The sequence below is a fragment of the Eriocheir sinensis genome, chromosome 29 (assembly GCF_024679095.1).
Source record: "Eriocheir sinensis breed Jianghai 21 chromosome 29, ASM2467909v1, whole genome shotgun sequence".
Lineage (NCBI taxonomy): Eukaryota > Metazoa > Arthropoda > Malacostraca > Decapoda > Varunidae > Eriocheir > Eriocheir sinensis.
This window is the reverse complement of record NC_066537.1, coordinates 4,794,831-4,821,176: the sequence shown is the minus strand read 5'-3', so window position 1 is coordinate 4,821,176 and position 26,346 is coordinate 4,794,831. Positions and strand designations below refer to the sequence as shown.

The following is a 26,346-nucleotide window of genomic DNA, read 5'->3' as shown; positions in this document are numbered from 1 at the left end:
ACGCTCACCCTCGTAGTCTAGTCTAAAACCTATATACCCGTACGTCTTGGAAATATAAAAGAGAGGATGACTGGCCCGGACTGTCAATAGGTTAACCTGTATCATAGCTCTAATGTGAAGAAAAACCCACGATGCAAGACCAAATATGTGGATTTTAGGGAAATATAAAAGAGAGGATGACTGGCCCGGATTGTCAATAGGTTAATCTGTATCATAGCTCTAATGTGAAGAAAAACCCACGATGCAAGACAAAAGATGTGGATTTTCGATGTCGAGATTAACTATACATCTTTCATCTGCCAGTGTGGGTTTTATTCACATCAAGGTCAGTGTCAAGGTAAGATTACCCCCAGTCTATTACAGCTTCAGTTTTAGGCGAAGATTAACTACTACGATTACTGACCGTGGTACTGAAGGCAATGTGCTGTCAACCAACTTCTTAACCACTGGACACTTGCTCTCAAGGCACAAAGATTAACAGCTATAATACATGATCTACTATAGTGTCTTCTATTGATACTTAAAGCTATAGAATTAAATGCAATGTGCCGCCAACCAATATCCTGATGAACGACTGGCCCTAGCTGTCCTTCTACGGTGATTATCATGTATTGCAGATATAGTATAAGGCCGAGATTTTACCATTGTGACTACTTGGCTATGCTTGAAGCCATACCACTGAATGCAATGTGCCGTCAACCTTTTCCTGGCTATGGCAACGGAGACTAGTAACATGGATATCGTACTAGGCCAAGACATGCTATATATTGACTCCCGACAGTACTTTAAACCATGAACGTAAATACTTTGTGCCCTTAACTAAATTCCAAGCCATTGAACGATTAAAACTGACCTATCTATTACTATCAAACTAAATGCATTGTGCCCTCAACTAAACTCTAAGCCATTGGACTATTAATACTGACCTAACTCTTACTATCATACCTTCTGTCGATACGTAAAATCACACTACCAAATGCGCTGTGCCGTCAACCCAATTCTAAGCCATCAAACTATTCATATTGACCTAACTCTTACTATCATAGCTTCTGTCAATACGTGAAATCACTCCACCGAATGCCCTGTGCCGTCAACCAAAATCCTGGCTACAGCAACCGAGAGAAACCTCCAAAATATCACAAAACACTCTCCACCACAACCTGACACAGCCTCGGCACTAGAGGGAGAAGCTGATGAACTCCCTGTACATAAGGAGGTCTCGGTTGTTGGGTGGCTGGGGTCCCTTGGTGGCCATGGCGACGTGATCCTCGTAGATGTTTCGGCAGCGTCGCGTCACAGTGGGCGGCGCCGTCTCCACCGAGGAGTCGAGACAGAAGCCTGACCGCTGGATGAGCACGAGAGGAGCTGGGGAGGAGAAGGACATATAAGGACTAGTGTTAATGGTTCCAGTACTCATAGGGAAGGGAGGCGTTAACGGTTCCAGTACTCATAGGGAAGGGAAGTGTTAATGGTTCCAGTACTCATAGGAAAAGGAGGTGTTAATGGTTCCAGTACTCATAGGGAAGGGAAGTGTTAATGGTTCCAGTACTCATAGGGAAGGGAGGTGTTAATGGTTCCAGTACTCATAGGGAAGGGAAGTGTGAAGGGTTCCAGTACTCATAGGGAAGGGAGGTGTTAATGGTTCCAGTACTCATAGGGAAGGGAGGTGTTAATGGTTCCAGTACTCATAGGGAAGGGAAGTGTTAATGGTTCCAGTACTCATAGGGAAGGGAGGTGTTAATGGTTCCAGTACTCATAGGGAAGGGAGGTGTTAATGGTTCCAGTACTCATAGGGAAGGGAGGTGTTAATGGTTCCAGTACTCACAGGGAAGGGAGGTGTTAATGGTTCCAGTACTCATAGGGAAGGGAGGTGTTAATGGTTCCAGTACTCATAGGGAAGGGAGGTGTTAATGGTTCCAGTACTCACAGGGAAGGGAGGCGTTAACGGTTCCAGTACTCATAGGGAAGGGAGGTGTTAACGGTTCCAGTACTCATAGGGAAGGGAGGTGTTAATGGTTCCAGTACTCATAGGGAAGGGAGGTGTTAACGGTTCCAGTACTCATAGGGAAGGGAGGTGTTAACGGTTCCAGTACTCATAGGGAAGGGAGGTGTTAACAGTTCCGGTACTCTAGTGAGGAGGCGTTTTGGGACCAGTGTTAAAGGTACCGGTTCTCATTGTGATGGGACATGTAGGGAAGAGTTTTAACGGTTCCAGTACTCATAGTAATGGTGCTGGGAAGGGGATACAAGTTAGTGTTAAAAGGTTCTGGTAGTATAAAGAGCAGGGTAGGACTCTTGGTAGTTCACTTAATCCACCAAAACAGTTCACAAAATAACTCCCAAATTCTTACCCGTCATGCTTCCCTTCTTGCTCACAGGATCACTTGTCGCTCGGTAGATCTGCTCGTACCTGAAAATGCACAACAGTCGTACAGGAACTTGGTACTAAAATCACTTTGTCGAAAACTGAGCTTGGTCCAAACTCGATATACATGAATACAGTAGTCTCACTCTTGTCGAAAACTGTGCTTATTTAAACTCAAGAACTACTCTAGATTTAAAGCTTTGTTTACAGAGAGACTTGTACTATATTAAACATCTGATAAATAGTTTGACAAGGGCTTATTTTGACGCCCAAGAATCAAAGTAAACAGTCTTCAAAGGAAAGTGTAGATACATCCGCGACATGGTTGGTGGCACTAAAACCATACATTATGGTTCACCCCTAAAAGACAGGGCTTCTCAAAGTCACCCGATACATAGTTTGACAAAGTGTAATGCCAAAATTTAGTTAAGTACAGGAAAATGTAAATTAGGAAGGAAAATCTTGTGTAATGGCAAAATTTAGTTAAGTACGGGAAAATGTAAATTAGGGAGGAAAATCTTGTGTAATGGCAAAATTTAGTTAAGTACAGGAAAATGTAAATTAGGGAGGAAAATCTTGTGTAATGCCAAAATTTAGTTAAGTACAGGAAAATGTAAATTAGGGAGGAAAATCTTGTGTAATGCCAAAATTTAGTTTAGTTCGGGAAAATGTAAATTAGGGAGAAAATTTTCAAGTAATGCCAAAATTTAGTTTAGTTCGGGAAAATGTAAATTAGGGAGGAAAATCTTGTGTAATGCCAAAATTTAGTTAAGTACATGAGATTTTCCAACTAATTATAAGAGCCAATGACCTCAAGGCAACAGGGTCAGAATGTTCATAGCGTATACTTAAGAAAGTGATGTTGGTGGGACTAAGGTCAGTACTGTAAGACTTTTGTTTCTCACATCAGCTATTTCTAAAGGTCAAAGAGTGGATCAGTTGGGTTCTATTGAGTGTTTCTTTAGGTTCATGGTACAGAAGAAGGTCATACTACCACCAGGGTCATAAAACTACTCCTTGAAATGCCCCCGACTCCTACAAAAGCCTTGTCAAATATATGCTTCTTTAGGTTCATGGTACAGAGGAAGGGTCATACTACCACCAGGGTCATAAAACTACTCCTTGAAATGCCCCCGACTCCTACAAAAGCCTTGTCAAATATATGCTTCTTTAGGTTCATGGTACAGAGGAAGGGTCATACTACCACCAGGGTCATAAAACTACTTGAAATGCCCCAGACTCCTACAAAAGCCTTGTCAAATATATGCTTCTTTAGGTTCATGGTACAGAGGAAGGGTCATACTACCACCAGGGTCATAAAACTACTCCTTGAAATGCCCCCGACTCCTACAAAAGCCTTGTCAAATATATGCTTCTTTGGGTTCATGGTACAGAGGAAGGGTCATACTACCACCAGGGTCATAAAACTACTCCTTGAAATGCCCCAGACTCCTACAAAAGCCTTGTCAAATATATGCTTCTTTGGGTTCATGGTACAGAGGAAGGGTCATACTACCACCAGGGTCATAAAACTACTCCTTGAAATGCCCCAGACTCCTACAAAAGCCTTGTCAAATATATGCTTCTTTAGGTTCATGGTACAGAGGAAGGGTCATACTACCACCAGGGTCATAAAACTACTCCTTGAAATGCCCCCAACTCCTACAAAAGCCTTGTCAAATATATGCTTCTTTAGGTTCATGGTACAGAGGAAGGGTCATACTACCACCAGGGTCATAAAACTACTCCTTGAAATGCCCCAGACTCCTACAAAAGCCTTGTCAAATATATGCTTCTTTGGGTTCATGGTACAGAGGAAGGGTCATACTACCACCAGGGTCATAAAACTACTCCTTGAAATGCCCCAGACTCCTACAAAAGCCTTGTCAAATATATGCTTCTTTAGGTTCATGGTACAGAGGAAGGGTCATACTACCACCAGGGTCATAAAACTACTCCTTGAAATGCCCCAGACTCCTACAAAAGCCTTGTCAAATATATGCTTCTTCAGGTTCATGGTACAGAGGGTCATACTACCACCAGGGTCATAAAACTACTCCTTGAAGTGCCCCAGACTCCTACAGAAGCCTTGTCAAATATGTTGGGTTCTAATGGGTATTTCTTTAGGTTCATGGTAAAGAAGGAGGTCATACTACCACCAGGGTCATAAAACTACTCCTTGAAATGCCCACAACTCCTACGAAAGCCTTGTCAAATATGTGAACTTGGGCGACAAAATGTTTAGCAATACGACCCTAAAACTCCACATCCCGGTTTACCTTTTGTACACGATGCTGTCGACGCGTTTGGGCTCCTGGAGGTAGTTGCCGTACGTCTCGGTCATGGAGGGGAAGAAGGAGGTGAGGGAGAGGCTCGGGTTGCTGTCGCCTTCGTCCTCACTCGTGCTGCTCACCACCGACAGCTCATCCTCGTCACTCGCCTCACTCTCCGTCGAACTGAAAACAAAATTATAAGTGTCTTTCAGAATATAAAACAGATAGCGAGTCATATCATTCCGAGACTGGCAAGGAGGGAGTGTTTGGATAGAGGAAGTTGGAAGCTCTTCTGCCGTGGCCATCCCCTGTTCCATCCATGTTCTTAGCACACAAAATAGTTTCCAGTTGATTATGTAAACCTCACCTCCTAGATTTTGGCCCATGTGTAATATGTAAGTACTATAGTGAAGTCAATTTGGTTAATATACACTTGCAGTTTGGATTTGTGAGTGATCAAGACCAGCCTTCCTTTACATTACTCATTGGACCTGAGGAGTAAATGTTCCCTGCAACCCATTAGTATATTCATTTCAAAGTCTGGACTCATGTGTGATTAAGACAAACCTTCCCTCCATTACTCGATGAAGCCAGTGGATAAAATAATGTCCCCCTGTACCTCGGCAACAATTAGTATATTCATTTAAAAATTTGGACTCCTGGGTAATTAGACAAGCCTTCCAATGTCCCCCTGTACCTCAGCAAGCCCATTAGTATATTCATTTAAAAATATGGACTCCTGGGTAATTAGACAAGCCTTCCAATGTCCCCCTGTACCTCAGCAAACCCATTAGTATATTCATTTAAAAATTTGGACTCCTGGGTAATCTAGACAAACCTTCCAATGTCCCCCTGTACCTTGGCAAACCCATTAGTATATTCATTTAAAAATTTGGACTCCTGGGTAATCTAGACAAACCTTCCCTCTGTAACTAAGTCAATGGTCAAAAAATATCCTCCTGTACCCCATTAGTCCAGTCCCAAGACAAGCCTTCCCTCTAGAACTCCATGAAAGTCAAAATAATGTCCCCATGTCACCCTTGTACCCCATAAATCACATCCCAGGCCACCGCTACGCACCTTGTCCCGCTGGAGGCCGTAGAGGAGGTTGAGGCCTGGCCCGTCATACTTGGGTTCTTGATGGGGGCCGCTACGTTCTGTGTAAGGGCGAGCTCCTCCTGACGCTTGCCCAGACGCAGCCGCACGGTGAAGGGGCTCTCGTCCGTGGTGAAGTTAGGCATGTAGTCCCTGAACAAATGGCTCACGTCAGGGCCACTAAGGGCAGGGTGGAGCCTTGTGAGCAGACACCAAAGCAACTTAAATCTAGAGGAGTCGAGAGTTGACGGAACATGGAATTAGCACCAGGAAAGGACATGCAACCTGACCCAATGCCTGAGAGTAAGTTTATTATTCTAAGAAGCAGACAGTTATAGATGCTTTGCTAATCCACAGCCATAAGGGACAGGTTTTTAGATGACAACAGACAAGAACAAGGGACATAGTTTTGAGATAACAGACAAGCAGAGGAACATGCTTAGCCAATCCACAGCCATAGGGACAGGTTTTTAGATGACAACAGACAAGAACAGGATAATGCAATAAGGAACAGACTTTCAAGGTACAAGAAAACACAAAATCCTCATCTAGTTCACAGCCACAAGGGACATGGTTTTGAGATAGCAGACAAGCAGAGGAACATGCTAATCCAATCCACAGCCTTATGGAACAGATTTTCAGGGTAATAACATAAAGAAAACAAAATGGTAAGCTAATCCACGGACATATGGGGACAAGGGACAGGTTTGATGACACCAGGAAAAGATGCTAACCCACAGCCACTAGGGATGGATTTTAACAGAGTGGACAAAACAAAACAAACTGATCAAATCCACAACCATGGACGGACATATCTTTAGGAGGGCGTTAAGAAGCGAGCAAAAGAAAACCGTCACCTAACTCCACCGTAAGGGAAAGCCGAGCCTCACCTGACGGAGTGGCTCATGTGGTATGTGAAGAGTTCGGAGAGGATGCAGAACTCGAAGGGCCGGTGGAAGTCCAAATAGAGGTCAACCTTTGGCTCGTTGGGGGTGACGGGAACCAGCAAGGCCACGGTCTTTCTCGTCTCCTCCACGGCCAGCGGCAGCGACTCCATCACCTCGGAGTCCCACCACTGCGTCGTGCTGTGGCTGTGGTTACGTGGAGAAAAAAAAAAGGGTTGTGTTTTAAAGCATTTTGTCGCCCAGTCGCGCATTTGGGTAAGGGTTTCATGGGAGTTGTGGGCATTTCCAGGGATGATTTTATGAGCCTGGTGGTGGCAAAAAAGAAGTGATGTTGTTTTATTCTATATCAAAGGAGGCAGCTCAAGGGCACAAAAACAAATGGAGAAAACAAAGAGAAAAATGAGGAAAAGAAAAACAAACAAACCACCATTAACCCGGTAGCAGCGACGGGCCAAATTTGTGCCATGATTTTAACCCCCCAAAATAGCTGATACATAAACTAATCAGAAATACTTTGATATATATTATGAAATAGTTTGTGCGAGTGATGATTTTTCTCATTTTTCTCGCTTGGAGGGACCATTAAGAAACATGATCCCCGCTGCTACTGGGTTAATCATAAACTTCTCAACAAAACAGGTAAGAACAAACCTCCATCTATAGGAACAAACAGGAGCGTGCAAACCTGTGGCAGGGCCGGATGCCTCTGGTGAGTGAGTGGTGCAGCGTGTAGTCCGAGCTGATCTCCCAGATGGGCGGAATGTTGCGCCGCGGAACGTACACACCCAGGAACAGGTTGATGGAGTTCTGCTTCTCTGTGTCTGCACCGGGGAAAGAGAGAAAAAAATATTAATGAACCAAGCAAAAAACACTCCCATAATTAACACTTGCCAATACAGAATTCTTGTTGATAAATCTGTGATCCAGACTTTAGCAGGAGAGGGAGGAGCTACCTGAAGGGAGAGATAAGAAGGGAAGAGATTGAACTAACTAGAAAGAAGGAAGAGGTAGGCTGATGAGACGAGGACAAAGAGGGAGAGAGATAAGTCACAGAAAAGGGAAGAGACTGAAAAGGGTTGGAAAATATATTAGTGGGAAAATAAGTGAAAAATGAAGCGTTGTTTATAAAGAGAAAAACGAAGGCCCGAGACTTTAATGGAGGCTAAAGGAAAAGCGATGCATTGTTAAGGGAAATGAATATAAAAAGTAAGGGATGAACTAACTAGAAGGGAAAGGTAGACTAATGAGAGAGAGGATAGAGAGAGAGATACAGTAGATTAACAAACAAACATACCTAAAACAAAGAAACAAAGACAGACAAGGAGATAGATATTAAAAAGCGTAAAATGGAAATATCGAAGAAAACAATTACACAAGAGGAAAGAAAGAAAACAAAGAAAACAGGAAAAAACAGAACCACCAAATCCTTTTAAAACTCAGGTAACACGCAACAGGTGAAGTCCCTCGCCTGAAAAAGTGTTGCTGTAGTATCTGGAGAGCGTCTGCATGATGTCGTTGCCCTGGCTGCTCCATGGGGCGGTGCGTCGGTAGGTCTTGATACGGTGCACCAGCTGTGAGCCACCGTACTGAAGGGCCAGCGTGTCCCCGTGGTCCTCGTACATCTCCTCCAACATCCTCATGCAGTCGCTGTCGAACTCCAGCGAGGGTTTGTCCAGGACACCCAACGCGAAGAGCTGCAGGGGAGGAATATGAACCATTAGGAATATTATAGTTCTTGGGTCATTTCTGGGTGGAGGAAGTGCATCAACCAGGGAGCAATTCTGACGGGAACAAAACAAAAGTCTGTATTGTATGTGTGTGTGTGTGTGTGTGTGTGTGTGTGTGTGTGTCACCAAACAATATGGACCTGGAAGAGCTGCAGGGGAGGAATATGAACCATTATGTATGTTATAGTTATTGGGTCATTTCTGGGTGGAGGAAGTGCATCAACCAGGGAGCAATTCTGACGGGAACAAAACAAAATTCTGTATTGTATGTGTGTGTGTGTGTGTGTGTCTGTGTGTCACCAAACAATATGGACCTGGAAGAGCTGCAGGGAAGAATATGAACCATTAAGATTATTATAGTTTTTGGGTCATTTCATAGCGAAGTGTGTGTGTGTGTGTGTGTGTGTGTGTGCGTGTGTGTGTGTGTGTGTGTGTTAAACGTTACGGACCTGGAAGGCAAGGGCGCATTTCCCGAGGGAGAACTGTGCGGTGTTGGTGCGGTCGAGGCAGTCCACGCAGTTCACTCTGACCACACCAGTCTGCAGCCGCCCCCTCTTGTCATCCAGGTCGATGTTCCTGCAACCAGAAATTCTTGTCATACATAACTTTTCCTAACCTCCATTAGGCTCTTCGAAATGTATTTGCCTTACCTACACATGTTTATTTGGCTTCAATCATCCACTATCCTATTTACAAACAAGTTCTTGCCGGCATCTTAAACCTGATTAAACCCTACTTATTCAGAGTGAAAGAGCAGGTGAGAGTTGTGTTTTAGGTGTATTTGAGGATCCATGTACCTTTTTGACCCGAAGTCCGGCTCTCCCTGGGTGCTGGTGCGTTCCAGCTGGGAGTAGTGGGAGTTAGGGTTGAGGTGGTGGCAGTAGTACGGGGGCTGGCTGTGGAATATCCCGGTCTTCTTCACTGCCTGGTACGCTATGGCCGAGAGACGACTCATCACATTCTCGTCCTTCCTGTTGAGGGGAGATTGTTTTAGTGAAGTGTCCGTACCCACCATATGCTTAACCCCTTGAGTGTGGATTTCCTACCAGAAGACATCACCAAGCTGCAGGAATGGAACAAAAAGTGGCTGCAACAGTTCAATTAAGAAAAATGTAAAGTCCTGCACCTTGGGAGGGGATATCCAGCATACCAATACCACATGGGAAACACTCCACTATCCACCACAGAGGCAGAGAAAGACCTGGGACTATAATGTAACCAGGCTACCAGTGAAGGGATATCCAGCACACCAATACCACATGGGAAACACTCCACTATCCACCACAGAGGCAGAGAAAGACCTGGGAGTGTATGTTACCAGGCTACCAGTGAAGGGATATCCAACACACCAATACCACATGGGAAACACTCCACTATCCACCACAGAGGCAGAGAAAGACCTGGGAGTGTATGTTACCAGGCTACCAGTGAAGGGATATCCAACACACCAATACCACATGGGAAACACTCCACTATCCACCACAGAGGCAGAGAAAGACCTGGGAGTGTATTTTACCAGGCTACCAGTGAAGGGATATCCAGCACACCAACACCACATGGGAAACACTCCACTATCCACCACAGAGGCAGAGAAAGACCTGGGAGTGTATGTTACCAGGCTACCAGTGAAGGGATATCCAGCACACCAATACCACATGGGAAACACTCCACTATCCACCACAGAGGCAGAGAAAGACCTGGGAGTGTATGTTACCAGGCTACCAGTGAAGGGATATCCAACACACCAATACCACATGGGAAACACTCCACTATCCACCACAGAGGCAGAGAAAGACCTGGGAGTGTATGTTACCAGGCTACCAGTGAAGGGATATCCAACACACCAATACCACATGGGAAACACTCCACTATCCACCACAGAGGCAGAGAAAGACCTGGGAGTGTATTTTACCAGGCTACCAGTGAAGGGATATCCAGCATACAACACCACATGGGAAACACTCCACTATCCACCACAGAGGCAGAGAAAGACCTGGGAGTGTATGTTACCAGGCTACCAGTGAAGGGATATCCAGCACACCAATACCACATGGGAAACACTCCACTATCCACCACAGAGGCAGAGAAAGACCTGGGAGTGTATGTTACCAGGCTACCAGTGAAGGGATATCCAACACACCAATACCACATGGGAAACACTCTACTATCCACCACAGAGGCAGAGAAAGACCTGGGAGTGTATGTTACCAGGCTACCAGTGAAGGGATATCCAGCACACCAATACCACATGGGAAACACTTCACTATCCACCACAGAGGCAGAGAAAGACCTGGGAGTGTATGTTACCAGGCTACCAGTGAAGGGATATCCAGCACACCAATACCACATGGGAAACACTCCACTATCCACCACAGAGGCAGAGAAAGACCTGAGAGTGTATGTTACCAGGCTACCAGTGAAGGCCAAATCCGTGCCAATTGCAGCGGACGGGTTAACCTTAGAAATCAGCCCTTCCATCACCCACTGTATAAAATAAACAACTAGATGGTACCACAACAAAGCCACAAATGGACACTCACTGCTTGTTGATGCGGGCCATGTCAATCGCCACATACTGCAGGGAGTGTTCGGGCGGCAGGAAGATGTTGAGCTGGTTGATGAGGTTGCAATACTCGCGGTTCAGGATGGACTCGTGCGGCCGCCCCTCCCGCCGCTTCACCAGGTTCAGGATGACGATCGGGGAGCCAAATCGACGGAGAAGCTCGTTGAAGTGCTTCCCTGGGGTGGGGAGAGAGGGGGGATAGTTAGCTTGTCTGGGGTGGGAGAGGAACAGTTAGCTTCTCTAGTGTGAGGGAGAGAGCAATAGTTAGCTTGTCTAGTGTGAGGGAGAGGAACAGTTAGCTTGTCTAGTGTGAGGGAGAGAGGAACAGTTAGCTTGTCTAGTGTGAGGGAGAGAGCAATAGTTAGCTTGTCTAGTGTGAGGGAGAGGAACAGTTAGCTTGTCTAGTGTGAGGGAGAGAGCAATAGTTAGCTTGTCTAGTGTGAGGGAGAGAGGAACAGTTAGCTTCTCTAGTGTGAGGGAGAGAGCAATAGTTAGCTTGTCTAGTGTGAGGGAGAGGAACAGTTAGCTTGTCTAGTGTGAGGGAGAGGAACAGTTAGCTTGTCTAGTGTGAGGGAGAGGAACAGTTAGCTTCTCTAGTGTGAGGGAGAGAGCAATAGTTAGCTTGTCTAGTGTGAGGGAGAGAGCAATAGTTAGCTTGTCTAGTGTGAGGGAGAGAGCAATAGTTAGCTTGTCTAGTGTGAGGGAGAGAGCAATAGTTAGCTTGTCTAGTGTGAGGGAGAGAGCAATAGTTAGCTTGTCTAGTGTGAGGGAGAGGAACAGTTAGCTTGTCTAGTGTGAGGGAGAGGAACAGTTAGCTTCTCTAGTGTGAGGGAGAGGAACAGTTATCTTGTCTAGTGTGAGGGAGAGGAACAGTTAGCTTGTCTAGTGTGAGGGAGAGGAACAGTTAGCTTCTCTAGTGTGAGGGAGAGGAACAGTTAGCTTGTCTAGTGTGAGGGAGAGGAACAGTTAGCTTCTCTAGTGTGAGGGAGAGGAACAGTTAGCTTGTCTAGTGTGAGAGAGAGGAACAGTTAGCTTGTCTAGTGTGAGGGAGAGAGCAATAGTTAGCTTGTCTAGTGTGAGGAAGAGGATGATTAAGCTTAACTGAGTCATTTGAGGATGTGAACTGAAGAAGAAAGAGCAAAGAAGAAAAAGAAAAAGATGGAAGAAAGAAGGAAGAAAAAGAAGATGAGAAGAAACAAGAAAGAACAAGGAAGAGAGAAAAAGAAAAAGGAAATGAGAAAAAAAGGATATGAAAGAAGACAAACACGGAGACGAAGAAGAAAAACAAAAACAGTAAAGAAAATTAGGAAAACGAAAACAAAGAAAAAAGATTACAAAGGCGAAAATGACGATAAATAAAAACTACAAACGCCACAAGCTCTATAGACACAAGAAGCAACAGCCAAGACCCACCAGCAGTCTCAGCATAGGGGTCCATTATGTCGAAGGTGATGGGAGGCTTGGGGACCATCTTGCTGACGTCCTGCGACCAGTGGCAAGGAATGGAGCCACGGATCTGTACATAAATAGCAAACAATAGCTGATCATGACCTTCCTGGACCCTAAAATCGAGCCTATTAGTCATGGATCTGTACATAAATAGCTGATCATGACCTTCCTGGACCCTAAAATCAAGCCTATTAACCTCGGATCTGTACATAAATAGCTGATCATGACCTTCCTGGACCCTAAAATCAAGCCTATTAGTCACGGATCTGTACATAAATAGCTTATCATGACCTTCCTGGACCCTAAAATCAAGCCTATTAGTCACGGATCTGTACATAAATAGCTGATCATGACCTTCCTGGACCCTAAAATCAAGCCTATTAGCCTCGGATCTGTACATAAATAGATGATCATGACCTTCCTGGACCCTAAAATCAAGCCTTTTAGTCACGGATTTGTACTTAAATAGCTGATCATGACCTTCCTGGACCCTAAAATCAAGCCTATTAGTCACGGATCTGTACTTAAATAGCTTATCATGACCTTCCTGAACCCTAAAATCAAGCCTATTAGTCATGGATTTGTACTTAAATAGCTTATCATGACCTTCCTGGACCCTAAAATCAAGCCTATTAGCCTCGGATCTGTACATAAATAGCTTATCATGACCTTCCTGGACCCTAAAATCAAGCCTATTAGTCACGGATCTGTACTTAAATAGCTTATCATGACCTTCCTGGACCCTAAAATCAAGCCTATTAGTCACGGATCTGTACTTAAATAGCTGATCATGACCTTCCTGGACCCTAAAATCAAGCCTTTTAGTCACGGATTTGTACTTAAATAGCTGATCATGACCTTCCTGGACCCTAAAATCAAGCCTATTAGTCACGGATTTGTACTTAAATAGCTTATCATGACCTTCCTGAACCCTAAAATCAAGCCTATTAGTCACGGATTTGTACTTAAATAGCTGATCATGACCTTCCTGGACCCTAAAATCAAGCCTATTAGTCACGGATTTGTACTTAAATAGCTGATCATGACCTTCCTGAACCCTAAAATCAAGCCTATTAGTCACGGATTTGTACTTAAATAGCTGATCATGACCTTCCTGGACCCTAAAATCAAGCCTATTAGTCACGGATTTGTACTTAAATAGCTTATCATGACCTTCCTGAACCCTAAAATCAAGCCTATTAGTCACGGATTTGTACTTAAATAGCTTATCATGACCTTCCTGGACCCTAAAATCAAGCCTATTAGTCACGGATCTGTACTTAAATAGCTTATCATGACCTTCCTGGACCCTAAAATCAAGCCTATTAGTCACGGATCTGTACATAAATAGATGATCATGACCTTCCTGGACCCTAAAATCAAGCCCATTAGCCTCGAATCTGTACATAAATAGCCCACGGATCCTTAAATCAAGCCTGTTATGAGCCTCTGTATATCCATGTCCTGGGAAGGGAATGGAGCCTGAGAGGAGTAGGTTGCATGCACTCATTTACACTGAACTCACCTGCACAAAGGAGGTGAATCTGCCCGTCTGGAAGGAGGACACGTGGGCATCATATACCAGCTGCTCTGTCTCCACCTCGTTGGCCACGTCACCCTGGGATATAGATAAGGTTAGGTTAGGTAAGGTTAGGTTAGGTAAAGTTAGGTAAGGTTAGGTAAGGTTAGGTTAGGTAAGGTTAGGTAAATTTAGGTAAGGTTAGGTAACGTAAGGTTAGGTAAGGTAAGGTAAGGTTAGGTAAGGTTAGGTAAAGTTAGGTAAGGTTAGGTAACGTAAGGTTAGGTAAGGTAAGGTTAGGTAAGGTTAGGTTAAGTAAGGTTAGGTTAGGTTAGGTAAAGTTAGGTTAGGTAAAGTTAGGTTAGGTAAAGTTAGGTTAGGTAAAGTTAGGTTAGGTAAAGTTAGGTTAGGTAAAGTTAGGTTAGGTAAAGTTAGGTTAGGTAAAGTTAGGTTAGGTAAAGTTAGGTTAGGTAAGGTCAGGTGAAGTTAGGATAGTAGATAGACAGAACCATAAATAAAATAACATCACCACCTCCTCCTCCTCTGGCACTCACCTCATGGTTGGCGCCTCGCTTCAGGAACCTTGTCCCAGCATATCGACACGACCGCCTCGCTATCAGGGCCATGAAGAAGGAGCGGCCGTACACAGAGATGTTGTTCTGGGGCAAGAGATAAATAAAATAATGAGTGCTGGGGCAAGAGATAAATATAATAATGAGTGCTGGGGCAAGAGATAATAAAATAATGAGTGCTGGAGCAAGAGATAATAAAATAATGAGTGCTGGGGCAAGAGATAAATATAATAATGAGTGTTGGGGCAAGAGATAAATAAAATAATGAGTGCTGGAGCAAGAGATAATATAATAATGAGTGCTGGGGCAAGAGATAAATAAAATAATGAGTGCTGGAGCAAGAGATAATAAAATAATGAGTGCTGGGGCAAGAGATAAATATAATAATGAGTGCTGGGGCAAGAGATAAATAAAATAATGAGTGCTGGGGCAAGAGATAAATATAATAATGAGTGCTGGGGCAAGAGATAAATAAAATAATGAGTGCTGGGGCAAGAGATAAATAAAATAATGAGTGCTGGGGCAAGAGATAAATATAATAATGAGTGCTGGGGCAAGAGATAAATAAAATAATGAGTGCTGGGGCAAGAGATATAATAATGAGTGCTGGGGCAAGAGATAATAAAATAATGAGTGCTGGGGCAAGAGATAATAAAATAATGAGTGCTGGGGCAAGAGATAATAAAATAATGAGTGCTGGGGCAAGAGATAATAAAATAATGAGTGCTGGGGCAAGAGATAATAAAATAATGAGTGCTGGGGCAAGAGATAATAAAATAATGAGTGCTGGGGCAAGAGATAATAAAATAATGAGTGCTGGGGCAAGAGATAATAAAATAATGAGTGCTGGGGCAAGAGATAATAAAATAATGAGTGCTGGGGCAAGAGATAATAAAATAATGAGTGCTGGGGCAAGAGGTAAATAAAATAATGAGTGCTGGGGCATGAGATAAATAAAATAATGAGTGCTGGGGCAAGAGATAAATAAAATAATGAGTGCTGGGGGAAGAGATAAATAAAATAATGAGTGCTGGGGCAAGAGATAAATAAAATAATGAGTGCTGGGGCAAGAGATAAATAAAATAATGAGCGCTGGGGCAAGAGATAAAAAAAATAATGAGTGCTGGGGCAAGAGATAAAAAAAATAATGAGTGCTGGGGCAAGAGATAATAAAATAATGAGTGCTGGGGCAGGAGATAAATAAAATAATGAGTGCTGGGGCAAGAGATAAATAAAATAATGAGTGCTGGGGCAAGAGATAAATAAAATAATGAGTGCTGGGGCAAGAGATAAATAAAATAATGAGTGCTGGGGCAGGAGATAAATATAATAATGAGTGCTGGGGCAAGAGATAAAAAAAATAATGAGTGCTGGGGCAAGAGATAATAAAATAATGAGTGCTGGGGCAGAGATAAATAAAATAATGAGTGCTGGGGCAAGAGATAAATACAATAATGAGTGCTGGGGTAAGAGATAAATAAAATAATGAGCGCTGGGGCAAGAGATAAATAAAATAATGAGTGCTGGGGCAAGAGATAAATAAAATAATGAGTGCTGGGGCAAGAGATAAATAAAATAATGAGTGCTGGGGCAGGAGATAAATAAAATAATGAGTGCTGGGGGAAGAGATAAATAAAATAATGAGTGCTGGGGCAGGAGATAAATAAAATAATGAGTGCTGGGGCAGGAGATAAATAAAATAATGAGTGCTGGGGCAAGAGATAAATAAAATAATGAGCGCTGGGGCAGGAGATAAATAAAATAATGAGTGCTGGGGCAAGAGATAAATAAAATAATGAGTGCTGGGGCAGGAGATAAATAAAATAATGAGTGCTGGGGCAAGAGATAATAAAATAATGAGTGCTGGGGCAAGAGATAAATAAAATAATGAGTGCTGGGGCAGGAGATAAATAAAATAATGAGTGCTGGGGCAGGAGATAAATAAAATAATGAGTGCTGGGGCAGGAGATAAATAAAATAATGAGTGCTGGGGCAGGAGATAAATAAAATAATGAGTGCTGGGGCATGATATAAATAAAATAATGAGTGCTGGGGCAAGAGATAAATAAAATAATGAGTGCTGGGGGAAGAGATAAATAAAATAATGAGTGCTGGGGGAAGAGATAAATAAAATAATGAGTGCTGGGGCAAGAGATAAATAAAATAATGAGTGCTGGGGAAGAGATAAATAAAATAATGAGTGCTGGGGCAGAGATAAATAAAATAATGAGTGCTGGGGCAGGAGATAAATAAAATAATGAGTGCTGGGGCAGGAGATAAATAAAATAATGAGTGCTGGGGCAAGAGATAAATAAAATAATGAGTGCTGGGGCAAGAGATAAATAAAATAATGAGTGCTGGGGCAAGAGATAATAAAATAATGAGTGCTGGGGCAAGAGATAATAAAATAATGAGTGCTGGGGCAAGAGATAAATAAAATAATGAGTGCTGGGGCAAGAGATAAATAAAATAATGAGTGCTGGGGCAAGAGATAAATAAAATAATGAGTGCTGGGGCAGGAGATAAATAAAATAATGAGTGCTGGGGCAAGAGATAAATAAAATAATGAGTGCTGGGGCAGGAGATAAATAAAATAATGAGTGCTGGGGCAAGAGATAAATAAAATAATGAGTGCTGGGGCAGGAGATAAATAAAATAATGAGTGCTGGGGCAAGAGATAAATAAAATAATGAGTGCTGGGGCAGGAGATAAATAAAATAATGAGCGCTGGGGCAAGAGATAAATAAAATAATGAGTGCTGGGGCAGGAGATAAATAAAATAATGAGCGCTGGGGCAAGAGATAAATATAATAATGAGTGCTGGGGCAAGAGATAAATATAATAATGAGTGCTGGGGCAAGAGATAAATAAAATAATGAGTGCTGGGGCAAGAGATAAATAAAATAATGAGTGCTGGGGCAAGAGATAAATAAAATAATGAGTGCTGGGGCAAGAGATAAATAAAATAATGAGTGCTGGGGCAAGAGATAAATATAATAATGAGTGTTGGGGCAAGAGATAAATAAAATAATGAGTGCTGGGGCAAGAGATAAATAAAATAATGAGTGCTGGGGCAAGAGATAATAAAATAATGAGTGCTGGGGCAAGAGATAAATAAAATAATGAGTGCTGGGGCAAGAGATAATAAAATAATGAGTGCTGGGGCAAGAGATAATAAAATAATGAGTGCTGGGGCAAGAGATAATAAAATAATGAGTGCTGGGGCAAGAGATAATAAAATAATGAGTGCTGGGGCAGGAGATAAATAAAATAATGAGTGCTGGGGCAAGAGATAATAAAATAATGAGTGCTGGGGCAGGAGATAAATAAAATAATGAGCGCTGGGGCAAGAGATAAATAAAATAATGAGTGCTGGGGCAAGAGATAAATAAAATAATGAGTGCTGGGGCAAGAGATAATAAAATAATGAGTGCTGGGGCAGGAGATAAATAAAATAATGAGCGCTGGGGCAAGAGATAAATAAAATAATGAGTGCTGGGGCAAGAGATAAATATAATAATGAGTGTTGGGGCAAGAGATAAATAAAATAATGAGTGCTGGGGCAAGAGATAAATAAAATAATGAGTGCTGGGGCAAGAGATAATAAAATAATGAGTGCTGGGGCAAGAGATAAATATAATAATGAGTGCTGGGGCAAGAGATAAATATAATAATGAGTGCTGGGGCAAGAGATAAATAAAATAATGAGTGCTGGGGCAAGAGATAAAAAAAATAATGAGTGCTGGGGCAGGAGATAAATAAAATAATGAGTGCTGGACCAAGAGATAAATAAAATAATGAGTGCTGGGGCAGGAGATAAATAAAATAATGAGTGCTGGGGCAGGAGATAAATAAAATAATGAGTGCTGGGGCAGGAGATAATAAAATAATGAGTGCTGGGGCAGGAGATAAATAAAATAATGAGTGCTGGGGCAGGAGATAAATATAATAATGAGTGCTGGGGCAAGAGATAATAAAATAATGAGTGCTGGGGCAGGAGATAAATAAAATAATGAGCGCTGGGGCAAGAGATAAATAAAATAATGAGTGCTGGGGCAAGAGATAAATAAAATAATGAGTGCTGGGGCAAGAGATAATAAAATAATGAGTGCTGGGGCAGGAGATAAATAAAATAATGAGCGCTGGGGCAAGAGATAAATAAAATAATGAGTGCTGGGGCAAGAGATAAATATAATAATGAGTGTTGGGGCAAGAGATAAATAAAATAATGAGTGCTGGGGCAAGAGATAAATAAAATAATGAGTGCTGGGGCAAGAGATAATAAAATAATGAGTGCTGGGGCAAGAGATAAATATAATAATGAGTGTTGGGGCAAGAGATAAATATAATAATGAGTGCTGGGGCAAGAGATAAATAAAATAAGGAGTGCTGGGGCAAGAGATAAATAAAATAATGAGTGCTGGGGCAGGAGATAAATAAAATAATGAGTGCTGGAACAAGAGATAAATAAAATAATGAGTGCTGGGGCAGGAGATAAATAAAATAATGAGTGCTGGGGCAAGAGATAATAAAATAATGAGTGCTGGGGCAGGAGATAAATAAAATAATGAGTGCTGGGGCAGGAGATAAATATAATAATGAGTGCTGGGGCAGGAGATAATAAAATAATGAGTGCTGGGGCAAGAGATAAATATAATAATGAGTGCTGGGGCAAGAGATAATAAAATAATGAGTGCTGGGGCAAGAGATAATATAATAATGAGTGCTGGGGCAAGAGATAATAAAATAATGAGTGCTGGGACAAGAGATAAATAAAATAATGAGTGCTGGGGCAAGAGATAATAAAATAATGAGTGCTGGGACAAGAGATAAATAAAATAATGAGTGCTGGGGCAAGAGATAAATAAAATAATGAGTGCTGGGGCAAGAGATAATATAATAATGAGTGCTGGGGCAAGAGATAAAAAAAATAATGAGTGCTGGGGCAAGAGATAATATAATAATGAGTGCTGGGGCAAGAGATAAAAAAAATAATGAGTGCTGGGGCAGGAGATAATATAATAATGAGTGCTGGAACAAGATAAATAAAATAATGAGTGCTGGGGCATGAGATAAATAAAATAATGAGTGCTGGGGCAGGAGATAAATAAAATAATGAGTGCTGGGGCAGGAGATAATAAAATAATGAGTGCTGGGGCAGGAGATAAATAAAATAATGAGTGCTGGGGCAGGAGATAAATATAATAATGAGTGCTGGGGCAAGAGATAATAAAATAATGAGTGCTGGGGCAGGAGATAAATAAAATAATGAGCGCTGGGGCAAGAGATAAATAAAATAATGAGTGCTGGGGCAAGAGATAAATAAAATAATGAGTGCTGGGGCAGGAGATAAATAAAATAATGAGCGCTGGGGCAAGAGATAAATAAAATAATGAGTGCTGGGGCAAGAGATAAATAAAATAATGAGTGCTGGGGCAAGAGATAATAAAATAATGAGTGCTGGGGCAGGAGATAAATAAAATAATGAGTGCTGGGGCAAGAGATAATATAATAATGAGTGCTGGGGCAAGAGATAAATAAAATAATGAGTGCTGGGGCAAGAGATAAATATAATAATGAGTGTTGGGGCAAGAGATAAATAAAATAATGAGTGCTGGGGCAAGAGATAAATAAAATAATGAGTGCTGGGGCAAGAGATAATAAAATAATGAGTGCTGGGGCAAGAGATAAATAAAATAATGAGTGCTGGGGCAGGAGATAAATAAAATAATGAGTGCTGGGGCAAGAGATAATAAAATAATGAGTGCTGGGGCAAGAGATAAATAAAATAATGAGTGCTGGGGCAGGAGATAAATAAAATAATGAGTGCTGGGGCAAGAGATAAATATAATAATGAGTGTTGGGGCAAGAGATAAATATAATAATGAGTGCTGGGGCAAGAGATAAATAAAATAAGGAGTGCTGGGGCAAGAGATAAATAAAATAATGAGTGCTGGGGCAGGAGATAAATAAAATAATGAGTGCTGGAACAAGAGATAAATAAAATAATGAGTGCTGGGGCAGGAGATAAATAAAATAATGAGTGCTGGGGCAGGAGATAAATAAAATAATGAGTGCTGGGGCAAGAGATAATAAAATAATGAGTGCTGGGGCAGGAGATAAATAAAATAATGAGTGCTGGGGCAAGAGATAAATATAATAATGAGTGCTGGGGCAGGAGATAATAAAATAATGAGTGCTGGGGCAAGAGATAAATATAATAATGAGTGCTGGGGCAAGAGATAATAAAATAATGAGTGCTGGGGCAAGAGATAATATAATAATGAGTGCTGGGGCAAGAGATAATATAATAATGAGTGCTGGGGCAAGAGATAATAAAATAATGAGTGCTGGGACAAGAGATAAATAAAATAATGAGTGCTGGGGCAAGAGATAATAAAATAATGAGTGCTGGGACAAGAGATAAATAAAATAATGAGTGCTGGGGCAAGAGATAAATAAAATAATGAGTGCTGGGGCAAGAGATAATATAATAATGAGTGCTGGGGCAAGAGATAATATAATAATGAGTGCTGGGGCAAGAGATAATATAATAATGAGTGCTGGGGCAAGAGATAAATAAAATAATGAGTGCTGGGGCAAGAGATAATATAATAATGAGTGCTGGGGCAAGAGATAATAAAATAATGAGTGCTGGGGCAAGAGATAAAAAAAATAATGAGTGCTGGGGCAAGAGATAAAAAAAATAATGAGTGCTGGGGCAAGAGATAATATAATAATGAGTGCTGGGGCAAGAGATAAAAAAATAATGAGTGCTGGGGCAAGAGATAAAAAAATAATGAGTGCTGGGGCAAGAGATAAATAAAATAATGAGTGCTGGGGCAAGAGATAAATAAAATAATGAGTGCTGGGGCAAGAGATAAAAAAATAATGAGCGAGTAAGCTAAATATAAGGAGAATAAGAAGTTTTTGTGCGGGGAATAAAATAGAACAGTGAACTCAACAGCGTCATTCAGCAGACAACAGGTAACCGATTAACCGATTCACCTGTACACAGTCACGGCACTGCAACTGGAAATTGACGTCTCTTTTAACCACCCTTTACTTTTGCCTATTATGGGAGCGGTGAGTAGAAGGCTTTTTTTTTTCATCTGCACTCTTTTTGTTGCCCTTGAGCCGTCTCCTTTGCCGTAAAAAACAAAACAAAACACCTACTCTCCTTATATGCAGGTAATTCGAGTGTCCGCCTGTATTCACCTGCGTTATGAAGCCGTGTATGATGGGCAGGATCCAGGCTGGGTGCAGGGTCTCTTCAGCAGGCTGCAGGAGGTAGGAATTCCACACAAACTTCTTCTTGGGCTTGGTGCGTGTGCCGTAGTAGGTCGGGGGCTGGTGGTGCTGGTGGCCCTCGAAGCTGAAAGGGGTGGAGGGGCGGGCACTCTCAGACTCCATGGAATCGGCAGTGGACTCAGCTGGCTCGCTTGGGGCCTTGGAGCGTCTGACGAGGGGAAAAATAAGTGAATAAATAAGAAAAGAAAAAGATGTATCGATTTGTTTTCTTGGCTAAATTGTTAAGTTCCTGTTTATACTTATCATTACCTTTGTTAACATCTTGACCATCTTGTTGAGTTATTATTTGAATGGTAATAATTGTAGCTTAAATGTTGACTCTGTTCTGACAAGGGGAAAAATAAAGAAAAAAAAAAAATAAAGAAAAAAAATGAATTGATTTGTTTTCTTGGTTAAATTGTTAAGTTCCTGTCTATACTTATCTTGACCATCTTGTTGAGTTATCATTTGAATGGTAATAATTGTGGGCTAATTGTTGACTCTATGTTATGAACTTTTATTATCATCATCATCATTCCTATTTAATTATGGTGATTCGTATTGTGAGCCAAGAATTCATGGTAATAGCTGCCTTGGAATAACTAAAAGAACACGTTCACAGTTAATAACAAAGTCACATTATTACAGAACAAACGAGACAATGCTTTGGAAAGTCTGGAGGCATTAAAGATTCAAGCAGCTGCACAGTTTTCCCGGGTCACAAGAACACACAGAAGGATTTACCCGAGCCTCACCTTGCTCTGCGGCTCCCTTCCTCACTGGAGCTCAGCGAGAGGTTCATGAAGTTGTCTGCCTTCTCTGCGTTCGACACTGGAAGGAGAAACAGATGCTGATAAAAATGGAGACAAGATATAAAACTTAATCGAGGAAGAAACACTGGAAGGAGAAACAGATGCCAATATAAAATGGAGACAAGACATACAACTTATATAATCAAGGAGGAAACAGAGATAAAAGTTTTGTATAGACGAGAAGACCATTAGTATTAGCCAGGGTTGAACTGTGTATCTTTGCAGGCCTTCACTGAGCAAATTGTAATGAACCAGCAAGAGCGTCTACATACACGGGTGAGACTTTGCCTTCTTGTAGCGCGTCAGGGCCTCCAGCGGCACCTCCGTGGGGGGCGCCATGTTGTACTGAAGGCTGTGGGTCAGGTCGTAGCTGTAGCTGTTGAGGGGAGGGAGGAAAACATGGTAAGGGCAGAGACGAAGACACTAACAATTGTATACAAAGCAACGACACTTATTTATCACCCACTAGTGTTTCCTTCCTGTGCCAGTTACTGTGAGTCGTTCCTTCTTTCACTCACCTGAAGTAGAAGTTTGAGGAGAGGTCGATGTTCTGGAAGAGCTTGACGTACTTGGGCTCGTCGTCGTGGGCCTTGCGGACGGACTCATGAGGGATGTAGATCATGGTGGTGTCCTCAACCTGTGTGTGTGTTGAAAGCATGTACATTTATGCCTACTAAACACATTCACTTATCCCTTCACAAGATATAAAAACAACAAAGACACGACTCTTCAAAAGCAGCTATAAGAAACACAGATTAATCCCTTTAAAAGCTAGAAAACATGCAAATTATTCCCTACATAATCTATAAGCCACAGTAATATCACAGAAATGCCTCACCCCCTAATCTTATAGACCTTCAATTCTCTTCAAAATCTATAAAACACAAGAAATACCATATACAGCTCCCTTCCAAACCTTACAAATCTTACATTCTTCCTTTCAGAGTCTAGAAGCCACAATAAACCACTCAAACCCATCGCTCCCTAACCTTATAGATCTTCAATTCCCTTCAAAATCTATAAAACACAAGAAATACCATATACAGCTCCCTTCCAAACCTTACAAATCTTACATTCTTCCTTTCAGAGTCTAGATGCCACAATAATACCACTCAAACCCATCTCTCCCTAACCTTATAGATCTTCAATTCCCTTCAAAATCTATAAAGCACAAGAAATACCATATACGCCTCCCTTCCGAACCTAACAGATCTTAGGTTGGTATTGTCAGATGCTCCCACCCCTCACACCAACTATTTCCAAAGGCCAAAAAGGAGGTTAATCGAGTTCTAATGAGTGTTCTTTTAGGTTCACGGTACAGAAGAAGGCTCAGACTACCACCAGGGTCATAAAAGAACTCTTGGAAATGCCCTAATCCCCCACGAAAGACTGGTAAATTATGTGTTCTTGGGCGCAGAAATGTTTAAAAATATGGCCCTTACATTCTTCCCTTCAGAATCTATAAACTACAATAAAATCCACAAATGCCATTCCTCCGAACCTTATAGATGGTGTGCAGGCCGATGACCGCCACCTTGCGCCGCTTAGTGACGAGGATGATGTAGTAGCCCTCCAGGAACCTGACGAACCCCACAATACCAAAGGCCGAGACCGTGCGCATCAAGCCGCTGGTCTGGCGCTGGCCGGTCTGCGCGCGGTTACCTTCGTTGATCATCGTCAGGAGCTCCTTGATCTGACGCTGACTGTACTCAACCTGGAGGAAGAGAAGGTTAGGTTAGGTTAGGTTAGGTTAGGTTAATAGGGTGTTAAGTTATGTTAGACGGAGGACTCGACCTGGAGGAAGAGGAGGAGGTTAGGTTAGGTTAGGTGAGGATAGTTAGGTTAGGTTAGGTTACATTACATTAGGTGAGGTTAAGTTATGTTAGATGGAGGACTCGACCTGGAGGAAGAGGAGGTTAGGTTAGGTTAGGTTAGTTAGGTTAGGTTACATTACGTTAGGTGAGGTTAAGTTATGTTAGACGGAGGACTCGACCTGGAGGAAGAGGAGGAGGTTAGGTTAGGTTAGGTGAGGATAGTTAGGTTAGGTTAGGTTACATTACGTAAGGTGAGGTTAAGTTATGTTAGGTGGAGGTTGGGTTAAAAAGGTTATGTTAGGTTACACAAGGACAGGTTAGATTAGGTTATGTTAGGTGGAGGTTAGGTTATACAAGGTTAAGTTAGGTTGCACAAGAATTGGTTAGATTAGGTTATGTTAGGTGGAGGTTAGGTTAGGTTAGGTGGAGGTTAGGTTCTAAAAGGTTATGTTAGGTTGCACAAGGATAGGTTAGATTAGGTTATGTTAGGTTAGTTAGTTTCTCACCTTGTCGTCAATCATGCTCAGCTCAAAGGGTTCCGTGCGGTCAATCTTCAGGACCCGGAATTTGGTTTGTGTGTTGTTGGAGCCAATCAGGTACAGCCTCTGCAGGTACACACAGACATAACTTCAAGATCCCCAAATGCCCTAAGATGATAACATAGCCTCTTAGTACATATGCCTTGGTAACATAAATGAGTGATATATATACACTTGTGGGTCTAAAGAAATACCTAACCAACTAACAACCTCATTTAATAGTAACAGCCCCCCCTCCCTCAAATTACATATATATAACCTTCCCACTGCTCTCAACACTAATTAAACTAACCCAATTACATAACCTCCTAAATACTAATCTTAAGCCTTCCAATCCTTACCCAACCTAACGTAAACTAATGTAACTTGACCTAATGTAACTTGACCTAATGTAACTTGACCTAACGTAACCTCACCTAACATAACCTCGCCTAACGTAACTTGACCTAACGTAACCTCACCTAGCGTAACCTCACCTAACGTAACCTCACCTAACGTAACATCACCTAACGTAACATAACCTAACGTAACAATTCTTCACTTATTAAACCACGCTAACCTAACCCCACTTAAATAATGACATAGGACCCCAATATATATGCCTCGGTAACATAAATAACAGCAATATACACTCACGGCTCTGGTTTCGTAGAGGGCCATCTTCTGTAGGCCATTGACGATAGGCAGGAACTGGACAGGAGGTTGCTTGTCCATGGTGGTGGGGGAAGGAATTTTAATAGATTTTCTTTTATAGGCCTCTGATGCTTCCTTCTTCCTCCTCCTCCTCTTATTTCTTCTTCAGTGTTTCTAGTCTTTCTTAAATCCTTACAGCTTGATTTTCCTTCCCCTGTATCCTTGAGTGCTGGTATCCTTATATCCTTACAGCTCTATCCTTCTTCCTTCCTTTGTATCCTTCAGTTATCCTTCTTCTTCTTCTTCTTGTGTTGGTATCCTTTCTTATATCCTTACAGCTTGATTGTCCTTCCCCTGTATCCTTGAGTGCTGGTATCCTTATATCCTTACAGCTCTATCCTCCTTCCTTCCTTTGTATCCTTCAGTTATCCTTCTTCTTCTTGTGTTGGTATCCTTTCTTATATCCTTACAGCTTGATTGTCCTTCCCCTGTATCCTTGAGTTATCCTTCTTCTTCTTGTGTTGGTATCCTTTCTTATATCCTTACAGCTCTGTCCTCCTTCCTTCGTATCCTTCAGCTATCCTTCTCTCTCTGTCTCCGGCTTCCAATCAAGACCGTCTGCAAGTAAGGGAAAGGACTTCAGACTTAGGACTTCAGACTTTGCCCCTTCGAAAGTCCTACACACTCATACATTTGATAAGGCTTTCATAGAGGCTGTTAGTTAGTTTAGTATTTCCAAGGATAGTTTTAAGAGCCTAGGGACAGTTTGACATGGCTTCTGCAGCAATAA

At 42.0% G+C, this 26,346-nt stretch overlaps 1 protein-coding gene and 2 long non-coding RNA genes across 15 annotated transcripts in view; 1 reads left to right on the top strand and 2 right to left on the bottom strand.

The window, feature by feature from the left end:
- Positions 1–148: 148 nt before the first annotated feature.
- The window catches only part of LOC127004821 (polyphosphoinositide phosphatase-like), a 28,459-nt gene continuing 2,261 nt past the window's right edge, over positions 149–26,346 (bottom strand). For 6 of the 7 annotated variants that reach the window (XM_050872994.1, XM_050872996.1, XM_050872995.1 and 3 more), the window contains exons 2-21: positions 25,560–26,174; positions 24,891–24,989; positions 24,072–24,284; positions 23,089–23,207; positions 22,843–22,946; positions 22,514–22,589; positions 21,687–21,927; positions 14,451–14,555; positions 13,903–13,995; positions 12,342–12,444; positions 10,906–11,104; positions 9,163–9,336; positions 8,815–8,941; positions 8,107–8,332; positions 7,324–7,459; positions 6,624–6,824; positions 5,719–5,961; positions 4,645–4,821; positions 2,352–2,410; positions 149–1,365 (exon numbers count right to left, since the gene is read on the bottom strand). In XM_050872994.1, the coding sequence (XP_050728951.1) occupies positions 1,178–1,365; positions 2,352–2,410; positions 4,645–4,821; positions 5,719–5,961; positions 6,624–6,824; positions 7,324–7,459; positions 8,107–8,332; positions 8,815–8,941; positions 9,163–9,336; positions 10,906–11,104; positions 12,342–12,444; positions 13,903–13,995; positions 14,451–14,555; positions 21,687–21,927; positions 22,514–22,589; positions 22,843–22,946; positions 23,089–23,207; positions 24,072–24,284; positions 24,891–24,989; positions 25,560–25,637 (2,961 nt within the window). In that variant the 5' untranslated portion in view covers positions 25,638–26,174 and the 3' untranslated portion in view covers positions 149–1,177. The remainder of the gene's footprint in view (positions 1,366–2,351; positions 2,411–4,644; positions 4,822–5,718; positions 5,962–6,623; positions 6,825–7,323; positions 7,460–8,106; positions 8,333–8,814; positions 8,942–9,162; positions 9,337–10,905; positions 11,105–12,341; positions 12,445–13,902; positions 13,996–14,450; positions 14,556–21,686; positions 21,928–22,513; positions 22,590–22,842; positions 22,947–23,088; positions 23,208–24,071; positions 24,285–24,890; positions 24,990–25,559; positions 26,175–26,346) is intronic. The other variant, XM_050873000.1, reaches the window with a different exon arrangement.
- LOC127004827 (uncharacterized) lies at positions 1,379–2,335 on the top strand. 2 transcript variants are annotated; one of them, XR_007758028.1, is made up of 3 exons: positions 1,379–1,564; positions 1,633–1,904; positions 1,973–2,335. It is a non-coding gene; the product is annotated as an uncharacterized LOC127004827 (long non-coding RNA). The 2 variants fall into 2 exon arrangements; XR_007758027.1 differs by having other exon boundaries at positions 1,380–1,564; positions 2,007–2,335.
- LOC127004826 (uncharacterized) lies at positions 9,585–10,812 on the bottom strand. 6 transcript variants are annotated; one of them, XR_007758026.1, is made up of 4 exons: positions 10,656–10,812; positions 10,359–10,457; positions 9,964–10,260; positions 9,585–9,864 (listed from the first exon to the last, which is right to left on the bottom strand). It is a non-coding gene; the product is annotated as an uncharacterized LOC127004826 (long non-coding RNA). The 6 variants fall into 6 exon arrangements; XR_007758025.1 differs by having other exon boundaries at positions 10,557–10,781; XR_007758023.1 differs by lacking the exon at positions 10,359–10,457 and having other exon boundaries at positions 10,656–10,811.